General features: G+C 40.0%; 1 protein-coding gene across 1 annotated transcript in view; it reads right to left on the bottom strand.

Moving 5' to 3' along the window:
* Positions 1 to 604: 604 nt before the first annotated feature.
* Positions 605 to 13,385, bottom strand: part of LOC143286358 (uncharacterized) — a 20,728-nt gene continuing 7,947 nt past the window's right edge. Inside the window, exons 7-14 of the mRNA XM_076593899.1 lie at positions 10,445 to 10,621; positions 8,914 to 8,956; positions 7,615 to 7,676; positions 7,083 to 7,125; positions 5,177 to 5,238; positions 4,776 to 4,818; positions 3,105 to 3,166; positions 605 to 2,183 (exon numbers count right to left, since the gene is read on the bottom strand). Of these exons, the coding sequence (XP_076450014.1) occupies positions 2,089 to 2,183; positions 3,105 to 3,166; positions 4,776 to 4,818; positions 5,177 to 5,238; positions 7,083 to 7,125; positions 7,615 to 7,676; positions 8,914 to 8,956; positions 10,445 to 10,621 (587 nt within the window). The 3' untranslated portion in view covers positions 605 to 2,088. The remainder of the gene's footprint in view (positions 2,184 to 3,104; positions 3,167 to 4,775; positions 4,819 to 5,176; positions 5,239 to 7,082; positions 7,126 to 7,614; positions 7,677 to 8,913; positions 8,957 to 10,444; positions 10,622 to 13,385) is intronic.

A 13,385-nucleotide genomic window follows, 5' to 3' on the forward strand; every position in this document is an offset into this window, starting at 1 on the left:
CCACTGGTCTACCCAATGACCGGGAAGCTTCAAGGTCTGTACCACCCTTTTCCCTTTGTTATCTCCCTTTTCCATCAGTCTGTACCATCCTTTTCATTTTGTTATCTCCCTTTTCCATCACCCACTGGGTCTACCCAATGACCGGAAGCTTCAAGGTCTGTCGTCTATCCAATGACCGGGAAGCTTCAAGGTCTGTACCACCCTTTTCCCTTTGTTATCTCCCTTTTCCATCAGTCTGTACCATCCTTTTCCCTTTGTTATCTCCCTTTTCCATCACCCACTGGTCTACCCAATGACCGATTCAATTTGATTATGTTCTGTCATTTTCTGTGTCTGGTTTTTCACCATTGTACATCCTGTGTGAACTATATTACAGGTGCCACCAATTACATTCTTGCCTGTATTTTTTTTCTTCTTTATTTTATTTTTTAGTTTTTTTTTACTGCATCTGTGGCAAGTAGAACAAGATTGCCAAACTTGCTGTTGGGATGGTGTAAAAAAAATAATTTAAAGAATTTTTAAACAAGAATAAGTCTTTCAATATTTCTGATGAAGAATAAGCCACAAATCAAGCGATGAATCAATATATCCATTTTACTCAAACTTTTCATGCATTGACTTCATACCAAAATATACAAACACCAATGTTTACTATGAAAAAAAAGAAAGAAAACTGAAATATTTATTCCAGTCATAAGTCATCATTCCTATAGACACTGTTGGCCACCTACATATCCATTGTATCTCAGCGATATAACATAAGAATATAAACTTTAAATGTCAAGAGTGCAAAATAATAATGCAGAATAGACAACTTAAAAAAAAAAGTTTTTCTAAGTTATGCATCAGTACAAAATACAGATACATCTCAAGATCTGCTCAGTACTGTATTGACAATATAAGAGTGGATCAAAGAACCCAAGGAGCAGTGCATGAACCTACACAACAGCAGTAGCAGGAGTCAGGTTGAAAAATATAAGAACAGGTATTTACATTGCTTTACATTGTCATACGCACACAATAAAAAATTCTTCAAAAACATTCACAATCCAATGTATTCATTCAGTACTAGTTATGAGAGTTAGAAAACTGACAAATACATTTGCTTTAAAATAAAGAAAAAAAAAGAGGAAATTTGCTGTCAGTCAACAGTCTATGAAAGTTCTGAATTAATGTCTGCCCCCTTTTTCATTTCTGCCTGCTTGCCATCATGACCAGAACACATTCCTGGAATCATTTTAGTGCTTCCTTGGTGATCGACTCACTTGTCATTGCGCATTTAAAATTTTCAGAACATTCTGATTCTCAAATTACCACCAAGATTAATGTTTAACCAGCAACATAATTGCCTGCTTTCATTTTCCTCTGTTTTGTTTGTTTTTGTTCATCTTTGTTGACATTGCATGATGCATATTTCAACTTTCTTAAACTGCAGTTGACTTGGGCTGATTTGTAGATGAGGTATATGTTTCAGTATGCACTACTCAAACACACATTCCAGGTTTTCACTGTGTTCATAAATAATTTGTACTTTTAGATTGCATTGACAACAAGTTCAATACATACTATTTAAAGAATGTATTGAAAACAAGTTCAATACATAATATTTAAAGACATGTTCATAAATAATTCATACTTCAAAATCATACAGAAATCAAGTTCAACACACACTATTTACAGACATCGGAAACATTGATCAAACTGCTTGTGAATTGACTCAATATGAAAGCAAATGCATGTGCTGTTATTCACATTTAATATCAATGACATTTTTTTTTTTTTTTGCAAAAAAAGCTTTAGTCTGTCTTCAGCTGTTGTCTCTCAAATCACGTATCAATTTCCAGACTTTGTTTACACTCTGATTCATCTTTGTGAATAAGGCTGTTGGCAAAAGTGTCAAAGTGAAAAAAAAAAGAGAAAAACAGAAGAACACACACACACACACACACACACACACGGCACCTCCAAGAGAAAAAAATATGTGTGGACCGTCTAGACTGGATACTACAATCTCTGCATGTTTGTATTTTGAACTCCACTCCCTCACCTCAACACAAGCTGAAACGTCCTTGGCTTGTAATTTGGTGATTAATGGGTCGTGTCAGCTCCGTGAAGAGAGTGGTAAAAAGATGCTTGATTGATGTCAGCCCTTATGAGGCTTTCGTAGGGTTCTGGGATGATCGCTGGATAAACATGAAAAAAAAAACACAAAAAACAACAACAAGGACGCGGGTAAATGGTACAGTAAACAAAAGAAATAGATCAGACAGAGAGAACACACACACACACACACACACACACACAACACTAGCGCCCGCGTGCGCACACACGCGCACGCATACATACATCATACATACATACATTTGGATACACACACACACACACACACACACACACATTGAGAGGAAGAGGATTCCGCGGGCTGTGAGACTAAAATCACTGACTGCCTGCCTGACATCACTGCATGGCTGACAGACATACTGACAGACTGACTGATTAGCAGACTATCAGACAACCTGCTTGACTACTTGCCTGACTGCATGTCTGCCTGACAGAAAAAAAATAACTGCCTGCCTGTCGAACTGTGCCTGTCTGCCTTAGAAGACTGACTGTCTGCCACGCAAACTGACTTACTGACAGACTGACTGACTTACTGACAGACTGACTGACTGTATATGTATTTGTATTTCTTTTTATCACAACAGATTTTTCTGTGTGAAATTCGGGCTGCCCTCCCCAGGGAGAGCGCGTCGCTACACTACTGTGCCACCCGTTTTTGTTGTGTTTTTTTGTGTTTTTTTTCCTGCGTGCAGTTTTATTTGTTTTTCCTATCGCAGTGGATTTTTCTACAGAATTTTGCCAGGAACAACCCTTTTGTTGCCGTGGGTTCTCTTACGTGCGCTAAATGCATGCTGCACACGGGACCTCGGTTTATCGTCTCATCCGAATGACTAGCGTCAAGACCACCACTCAAGGCCTAGTTGAGGAGGAGAAAATATCGGCGGCTGAGCCGTAAGTCGAACCAGCGCGCTCAGATTCTCTCGCTTCCTAGGCGGACGCGTCACCTCTGGGTCATCATACTACTATATACAATCAGGACTTACTCAGATAATCGTGGGACCTCGTGACAGGCTCTGTGTAGTCCCCCTGTGACGAGGTGGACGCCCTGAAATCAGTCCGTGACAGCATCAACACTGAGGCATCAAGACTGCTGCTGCTGCTGTTCACATCATACGACTATTGCTTGACGAAATCAATCAATCAACCAACCTACCATTCAAGCAAACCACTACCATCACAAGCTTTACAACTGTCCATCTTCTCTCTGTCTATCTGTCTCTGTCTCTGTTTTTGACTCTGTCTCTCTCTTTCTCTCGCTTTTTTTTTTCCAAGTAATAGTTATGCATGCGTTTGAACCACACAAATTTGGGTTGTTGTTTTTTCCCGTTTTATGAGGGCAGGATGAAAACAAGCCGAATGTACTTATTTCTTTTACCCCCCACTAGAAATAAAAGATCATTTGTTCTTTCGTTCTCTCTCTCGTGTAGTATCTCACCCCTTCAAATCGGGCTATGGCATTTCTGAACAGATATCCGAGTCCGAGTCCGAGTCTCTCTCTCTCTCTGTCTGTCTGTCTCTCTCTCTCTCTCTGCCTCCTATTTCTTTTATCCCCCCCAGAGAGAGAGAACAGTTCGTTTGTTCGTTCTGACGGGCGCTATAGCTTAGTGGTTAAAACGTTGGACTTTCAATCTATGGGTCTGGGGTTCGAACCTCGGTGACGGCGCCTGGAGGGTGAAGGGTGGAGATTTTTCCGATCTCCCAGGTCAACATATGTACGTGCAGACCTGCTAGTGCCTGAACCCCCTTCGTGTGTGTACGCAAGCAGAAGATCAAATTAGCACGTTAAAGATCCTGTAATCCATGTCAACGTTCGGTGGGTTATGGAAACAAGAATATACCCAACATGCACACCCCCGAAAACGGAGTATGGCTGCCTACATGGCGGGGTAAAAACGGTCATACACGTAAAAGCCCACTCGTGTACATACGAGTGAACGTGGGAGTTGCAGCCCACGAATGAAGAAGAAGAAGTTTGTTCGTTCTCTCTCTCTCTCTCTCTCTCTCTCTCTCTCTCTCTCTCTCTCATGTATCTCACCCCTTCAAATCAGGATATGCCCTTTCTGAACAAATATCTGAGTCCGAGTCTGATTCTCTCTCTCTCTCTGTCTCTCTGTCTCTCTGTCTGCCTGTCTGTCTGTCTGTCTCTGGTTCTGTCCCTCTCTCCGCTTCTTTGTTTCTCTGTTAATAAGTTGGTAAGATTGACAGGAACACGCTCTGTACGATTATCACCTTTTCCCTTTTTATGTTTTGCTTATTTTTGTATCTGATGCCCCCCCTTCTCATTCGGTGATGAAAGAGCAATGAAAGATCGTAGTTTTAACGCAACAGTGGCCACTAACTTTTTCGTTTTCTAAAGCAGTGATGCTGTGTAGACCAGTTTTATGCCTTTCATTGCATTGATTAATATTGAATAAATAAAGCAATCTTGCTGCTATGTTCACGACACTGATGGAATAAAACAACGGACTGGAAATGCAGCCAATCAAACATGTATTGACAACTATTTCTTCTACTATTACTGCTGCTGCTGCTGTTACTACTACTGCTGAAAGAATCGTGAGCGTGTTAGTGCTCAAGGTCACTCGTGTACTCGCCACTGTCAACCAACCTACCAGTCAACCATTCAGTCAATCAATCAGTTAACATTTTCTCACCTGTCTGGCAGGGGAAGATGAGTGTTCCGGGTGTCTTGTTCACCTGAAAGAACAAACCCAACATCCTGGGTAACTACTCTGAATTTCTTCTGCTCCTTTTTTTTTTTTTTTTTTTCTTTTTTCTTTCTTTTTTGTTCTTCCACTCTACCATCTGCGAGTGAGTCTGCATGTGAGGTGTGGATGGGTAAAAAAAAAATAAATAAATAAAATAAATATATATATATAAGGGTACAGACAGACAGACAGAGACAGAAACTGAAATTGAAATTTATTCATCAAGACCAAAGCCCCGTATGAAGGTGTGTGAACAGAACAAGGTCGAGACACTTATCTACACACTTACATACAACCACTTACAGACAGACAGACAGACAAACTGTATCTAAGGAATCAGGACTTACTCAGATAACCGTGGGTCCTCGTGACAGGCTCTGTGTAGTCCCCCTGTGACGAGGTGGACGCCCTGAAATCAGTCCGTGACAGCATCAACACAGGCATCAAGACTGCTGCTGCTGCTGTTCACATCATACGACTATTGCTGGACGAAATCAATCAAATTAACTTCTGTTTTCTCTCTATTATATGTCCTTCATTCCATTTCACACACACACGTGCACGGGTTTACGAAATAATGTATTATCATTCATTCAAAAAAAGAATTAGATAAAAACAACAATAGACAAAGCAGTATTATTTGTCATGGTGACTGTCAGACTTCTATAGTGAATGTATACTTAGTAAACATTGCAGCATATTAATTTCCTATGTGCATATTCAGAATCTGATTACCAATCAGAAATATCGTAACTTAAAAAAAAAGAATCTAAAAAGGAGATATGTTCCCCGAGTGTCAGTCACACTCTCCCCCAAAAAGCGCACACCCCCTGCACAGTCTGTTCGACTCATGCGCATCAAGGCCTGACTAAGCGCGTTGGGGCTACGCCGCTGGTCAGGCATCTACTTGGCAGATGTGGTGTAGCGTATATGGATTTGTCCGAACGCAGTGACGCCTCCTTGAGCTACTGAAACTGAAAACTGAAACTCATCATGAGCCATCCAAATAAGACCATGTCCTTTCACAACACTTCATGTCCTGTTTTGCTCTTCGATGTCAGCTGCCTGAACCAGTCACTGAGAGATGGGGCTGATAGTTGATGAGAATGAATGGAATAAACTGTACGATAATCACCTTTTTCATTCTAATTCATTTATCTTCTTTCTTCAACTGTGTTTTTTTTTTTTTTTTTCTCCTTCTCATTTGGTGATGAAAAATCAATGAAAGATGTCAGTTTTAACACACCAGTGGCCAGCAACTTCATTTTCTAAACCAGTGATGCTGTGTAGACTAGTTCTGTGCTCTTTGTTGCATTGCACGACATTAAATTAATAAAGCACGGCACTGCCATCTCCACAACACTGACAGAGAAGAACAATGGTCTGGAACCGCTGCCAGTTAAACATGTAATACAAAGAGCATTTACATTTATAGATAAGGTTACTTTCTTACGGTTATATAAAACATAAGTTAGACCTATCCTAGAATATGGAAACACTGTATGGTACCCAACGCAAATAAAGCAGTCACAAGCCATAGAAAGGGCTCAAAGAAGAGCAACAAAGCTGGTCTATAGCATAACAGATTATTCATATCAAGAAAGATTAAAGTACTTGCAACTACCATCACTTAAAGCAAGAAGGGTAAGAGGGGACTTGATACAGACGTACAAAATATTAAATGGGTTTGACGATGTAAACAAAGCATGCTTTTTTGTACTCCAAAGGTAGACACTACAAGAAACAGTACACACAAAATATTTAAACAGTATCCCAGAACAAATCTCAGAAAGTTTACAATTAGTAACAGAGTAACGAATTATTTGAACAAATTAACAAACAATATCAAACGTGCACCTAGTATAAATACTTTTAAGAACCTCATAGATAAACACGAGTTATTGACAAAAGCGAAATATGACTTTGATGGATAAAATGACTGAGCTAGTCAACGACCTGACCAAAAATGTAAAGGAGTAAATTTGAAGGGGCATAAAAAGCCAAAAATGGCTAAGTTGTATAAAACAACGCCCCAAATCCTTATCCTGATCCTGATGTAATTACTACTATTACTACTACTATTACTACTACCGCTGCTGCTGCTGCTGCTACAAATGCTGCTTCAGCTTCTGTTACACAGGAAATCCTGAACACTGACTCGTCAATACCCCGAGCCACGCGTATATTCGTCAGTATTAACCAGTCGACCAATTAACCTATAATCAAGCAATTAAACAAACAGCATTTTCTTACCTGACTGAAGAACGATGCTGAGCGTTCTGGGTCTCTTCTCCACCTGAAACAAACAAAACGACATCCTGGATGAACACCCGGAATTTCCTCTGTTCCTTTTTTTTTTTTTTTTTTTTTTGTTTTGTTTGGTTTGGTTCTTGTTTGTTTGTTTGTTTCCCCCTTTCCCTTCCACTTGACCATCTGTGCACTAGTGTTTGCCTGTGTGGCGGAGTGAGTGTATGTGAGGTGTGGAAGGAGAAGAGGGAAAGAAACGAAACGAAATGAGACAAAGCGGAATTTTAAATTCACGAGAGTAGCGGAACATGCACAACTGCCAAATTTTTACATATAGCTTCCAAAGGCAAAAAAAAGTACAAAAAATAGACATAACAACTAGAGAGAGACAGACAGACAGACAGGCATACTGACTGACTGACTGACTGGAAGAGGGTTCTTTGAGATGAAAGATCAACAAAATCACTGCCTGCCTGCCTCCCTGTCTGCCTGACTGACTCACTCACTCACTCACTGTATGAGTCTATGTAGGACTTACCTGAATGACCGTGGGACATCGTGTCAGGCTCTGTGTAGTCCCCCTGTGACGAGGTGGATGCCCTGAAATCAGTCCGTGACAGCATCAACACTGAGGCATCAAGACTGCTGCTGCTGCTGTTCACATCATACGACTACTGCTGGACAAATCAATCAATCAAACAACCGACCAACCAATCAATCAAACCACCATCCAGCCTTTTCACTGTCCATCTCGTCTGTCTCTGACTCTCTTTGTCTCTGTCTCTGTCTCTGACTGTCTCTGTCTCTGACTCTGTCTCTGTCTCTGACTCTGTCTCTGTCTCTGACTCTGACTCTGACTCTGTCTCTGACTCTGTCTCTGTCTCTGACTGTCTCTGTCTCTGTCTCTGACTCTGTCTCTGACTCTGTCTCTGTCTCTGACTCTGTCTCTGTCTCTCCTTTGTGTAACTCTCTGGAGAGAAAATATTGAAGCACCAGCCTGATTTCCGTTTTCAGTTCACCGTCAATCGCTAACCCATTCTCGGTGCTAAAACAGAGTTCTTTGTTGAGCACAAACTGTGTGTTGTGTCAGGAAAGAATTGTGCTGTTGATTGTAATCACATCTCCGCAAGTCGGAACAAATGGCTTTGGGTTTGTGTGTGTGTGTGTGTGTGTGTGTGTGTGTGTGTGTGTGTGTGTGTGTGTGTGTGTGTGTGTGTTAGAACAACGAAATGTTCTGACTGGGTGAAAACTGTACAGTTCGTGCTGCCAATACACTCACGATTCATCCTCGATAATGCCACCATTTGTTCGACGCATTTCGACGAGACATGCTTCAACGACCGTAGATAGAAAAGTCTCAAGTCTGTTGAAACTTTTATCTTATTAGTATTCTAAGAACGCTTAAGTAATCAGTGGAAGCAGAACAGGAAAGTGATGATTTCGTTGCTTTTGGTCATTATGACTGCAGAGCGTGAATGTGGTAGATATCCAAAGTATGTAGGTATCTAGCTGCAGTGTTGTCAGTTCGCAAGACATTCACATGAAAGCGCTATGGAATAACATGTGCTGACATATCGGATCTCCATATGCCCTTCACTGCATATGCATAGCTTCACAATGAATTGATAATAGCACGTGACTCCTATCGACACAACATTGACGGAGAAAAACAATTGACTGGAACTGTTGTTGCTCAAACATGTATCTATTATCACACCTTCTTCTGCGACTTCTATTACTGCTGCTGTTACACAGGGAATCCTGAATACTCACATGTCAATGTTCCTAGTCACTCGTATGTCTGGCACTATCAACCAACGAACTAACTTTTTCTCACCTGGATGACAAACGATGAAGATCGTTCCTGGTCTTTTGTCCTTCTGAAACGAAAACACACACACACACACACACACACACACACACACACACACACACACACACACACACACACACACACACAGACACACACACACACACACACACACACATATATATATATATATATATATATATATATATATATATATATATATATATATATATATATATATATAAACCTTAAGGCAACAATTTTTAAAGGATATTCAAAATTCGAATAACACAGGACATATTCCCAGTCAGGCGATGCTAACAGATGATGAATATAATTATACAAACAAGATTGGGAAAATTTGTTTATGAATGCTGCTGCAATTTACTGCATTAACTAATTGATTAATTGTGTGTTTTTTCATTCGTTCATTCATTTACCATTGTACTTGTGTCTTATAAACCTTACGGTTTCGTGACAATAAAATCTATTCTATTCTATTCTATTCACGGCACACACACACACACACACACACACACACACACACACACACACACACCACCCTGGATGACTACTGTGTCTACTAGTCATCATAACCATCATCTTCATCACCAGCAGCATCCGGAGCAGCAGCAGCAGCAGCAGCACTGTCGCCTTGACGACTGGCATTACTATATCGCAGTTAGCTTAACTGGTATCACGAGTGATGAAACACATGTGATTTCCAACTGGGTTAATTTGGCAGTTATGTGTAGTGTAGCGTAGTGTAGGGTAGGGTAATGTTGTGTCGTGTTGTGCAGCGTAATGTAGTGTTGTGTTGTGTTGTGTGTCGTATCGTAGTATCGTGTCGTGTCGTGTCGTGTCGTGTCGTGTTGTGTGTCGTGTCGTGTCGTGTCGTATAGTGTAGCGTCGTGTCGTGTCGTGTCGTGTAGTGAAGTGTCGTGTAGGATCAGATCCAGTCAGATGACAGGGAATATGACACAAAAGTCGTCAGGCTTTCCACGTCCCATCTTTCTCTGTCATTTTATTCTTCCTTCGGTGCACACTGCTCACACATTCAGACTTTTTGAATGAAGACGATACCAGTAATGGGGTTGGTGACGAAGATAATGACGAGAGTGACAATGGAGATGGCGACAGTGATGATGGTGAAGAAGACAATGACGATTATGGCCTATGAAGATGATGACTTTGATGGTGGTGGTGACAAAGACAATGACGATATGTATAATGAAGATGATGACAGTGATGGTATGATGACGACGACAATGACGATATGGACTATGAAGATAAGGACTTTGATGGTGGTAGTGAGGAAGAAAATGATCATAGGGACAATGAAGATAATGACAGTGATGCTGGTGATGACGGCGCAATGTTGATAGGGACAAAAAAGATGATGACAGTGATGGTGCTGATGATGACGCCAATGCTGAATGGGACAACAAGGATGATGACAATGGTGGTGGTGATGATGACAATGAGGACAGTGATGATGAAAACTAGGATGACGTCGTCAAGGACAGCGAGGATGATGACGACAATGCCGGTGACCCACCGGAGCAGGACAGAGTCCAGCTTCTTCGCCAGAGCCAGACGAGGGCTGCAATACCCGGAAGCAGGATCACTGTGATGCCAATAGCAATTCCTGTCAACAGCCCCGTGAAGAACGGAGATATACCATCCTCATCCTCTGGTTGATTCTCATTTGTTGTGTCCTCAAATGGAGGGTTTTCTGTCATTCAAAAAGGTAACGACTATATTGTTCCGCAATTATCACACACACACACACAGCGAGAGAGAGAGAGAGAGAGAGAGAGAGAGAGAGAGAGAACAGGCAGACAGACAGAGATGCAGGGTTTAAGTGTCATGCCATTCCCCCATACAAGGGAGTCAGCGAAAGAAAATATGAAGTTACTAGAATAAAATACATAATTGTCGACATGGAATAGCATTCACACATTCTGTCTTATCTTTAAAGAGACAGTTTATAAACAATTCTTTCATTCACACTGGCAAACAACAATGCAAGTTATACACGGATGGTTGACTGCAAATTTTTTCTGGTATTAGCTCTTTCCGAAAGTTTTGTATCTGTTTCTGAGCATTGTCACAGGCAGTTCACGTTTCTGTTTACGTCATGTTTTTACCGTAAAAAAAAATTACAGTTCAGCACACACACACACACACACACACACAGTCTATGACATCCATCAATACATTTGCATCAGATATCATTAGTGCTACGGAATCAAGAGACAAGCAAATTGCAAAAATACCTACTTTTTCACCAGTCCCTGAATGGGAGCAGTGTAAAGCTACCTTTGACATGGATTATACAGATTTATCCAAGAACCAGTCACCATTTTTGTTAAAACCTGAAGTGCTCTCCCATATAGAAAATCAATATTCTAATTATCTAAAAATATACACAGACGGATCTGTTCTAGAAGATGGTAATTCAGGAGCGGCTTTTGTAATTCCTTCATTTAGATTAGAAAAATTATACTATATTGGTAGACAATATTCCATTTTCACAGCTGAACTTATAGCCATACTTATGGCCTTAAATTATATTTCAGACATTCCGAAAACTGTCAGTGAAATTCTATTATGTGTAGACTCGAAGTCAGTATTAAAAGCTATAGAATCTCCAAATTCAAAGAAGCGAATAGAGATGACAATGGAAATAAAACATATTATTCACCAACTGACAAAACAGGGCATTAAATTAACTTTCTGTTGGGTACCTTCGCACTGTGGAATATCTTCAAATGAGTGGGTAGACCAAGCAGCTAGAAGAGCAGCACGTAATTTCGAAGGCGCAATACAACTTGACATCCAGTTAGATCTACATGAATACATTAGTTGTATAGAAAATGTCTCTAGAAATCGATTTAAGAAATTACTTATAGATTCAAATAATCAATATTACCAATGTTGTGTAAACACAAAGAATGCAGCTAATCCCAAACATTTTCTAAATTTGACACCAGCAGCACATTCAAGACAAATTACAAGTCTAATGTATAGAATTCGTTTAAATGCCTTTCGTACAAAATTTTCTAAAAATATAAAATGTATATGCGGTAAGCAAATAACTGTAAGTCATCTACTCATTCATTGTCCGAGCATAAGACTGTTAATTCCTAAAGATGTAGTTGATGACGTTTCTTCCAATATTTCATTAGCCACTGAAAAGATTTTGAATGATTATTCATTGCTTAGAATGTTTTCGGAAATTTTAAACTCCAGTCCAGTTGGTATCCTCCTTTGATGTGTTATAATTAATGTTGTTATTTATATTTACATTGTTATAGGTTAATACTTGTTGATATGCATATACATATTCTCCTTCCCATGACACCTCATTCAATACACACCACAATCTCTTTAGACCTTTTTCTTATAATATACTTTTCCTCTGTTACATAACATGAATTTTTTTTTTTTTTTTTTTTTTTTTTTACACTAATATTCACATGCATTCCCTTTCCTTTATCCACTTCTTTACTCCTTTCCGTCTAAAAACACTTATAGTGAATAGACGTTAAACTGAAGATAAAACACACACACACACACACATTCCTTTAATGTACTTCAATATTGCGTTAATGGTTTCTAATTATTGCTATCATTATTGAATTATTACTGTTAAATGTAATTGCATGTTAGTTATGCATTTTTTGGTAGTAGTTTTCTACCTTTTCTTTTTTCCTCTTTCCTCTCCCCCCTCCCCCCTCCCCCACACCCCCCGTTTGTTTGTTTTTTTGTTTGTTTGTTTGTTTTCTTTTCTTTTCTTTTCTTTCTTTCTTTTTAGTCGTCTAATATCACTGATAGTGAAAAGACGCTAAACCAAAGAACGAACACACATACACAGGCAGACAGACAGACAGAGATAGAGAGAGAGAGTTTCGCTGTGTATGATTGTCGTGTCCGACTATGACCATCAGAGCAGCAGAGGAGGCAACGGCTGTCCCAACTGTCTGGACTAGAATCTTTTTAATGGAGAGTGTCTTGCCCAAGCTACATCCCCACTCTCTCAGCCAAGAAGGTTTTAGGACAGTTGGTGTTAGAATGGTTCCCAAAGGCCAACTTGCCCCCTCCCAGATTGAGGGTCATATCAGTGTATGCATTCTAAATAATCGAACACAAATGCGCACATGACATGTCAAAGAAACACGTGACAAAAGACGTCAGATTTGACGTTTCCCTGAAAATTACGTTATCACCGCACCTCTGTGGACGTTTGGTTAGAGATGGAAATGGAACTGATGCTGGATAGCTGTAATCCATCAGTTATCATTGCTTGCTTTTGGCAGTTTACATTTCGAACCGTGAATTTCTCTTTGTGGACCAAAACAAAATGTCATTATACTTCACATCAGAAAGTATCAAACTTGGTTATGTCCAGTCGGAGTTAGGCTGTCTACAACTGCAACTGTTTGAAGAACACACACTGAATATTCCTCTTTTTAGATTGTTTCCTGTAAACCTGC

This window comes from Babylonia areolata, chromosome 10, assembly GCF_041734735.1.
Source record: "Babylonia areolata isolate BAREFJ2019XMU chromosome 10, ASM4173473v1, whole genome shotgun sequence".
Taxonomy (NCBI): Eukaryota; Metazoa; Mollusca; class Gastropoda; order Neogastropoda; family Buccinidae; genus Babylonia; species Babylonia areolata.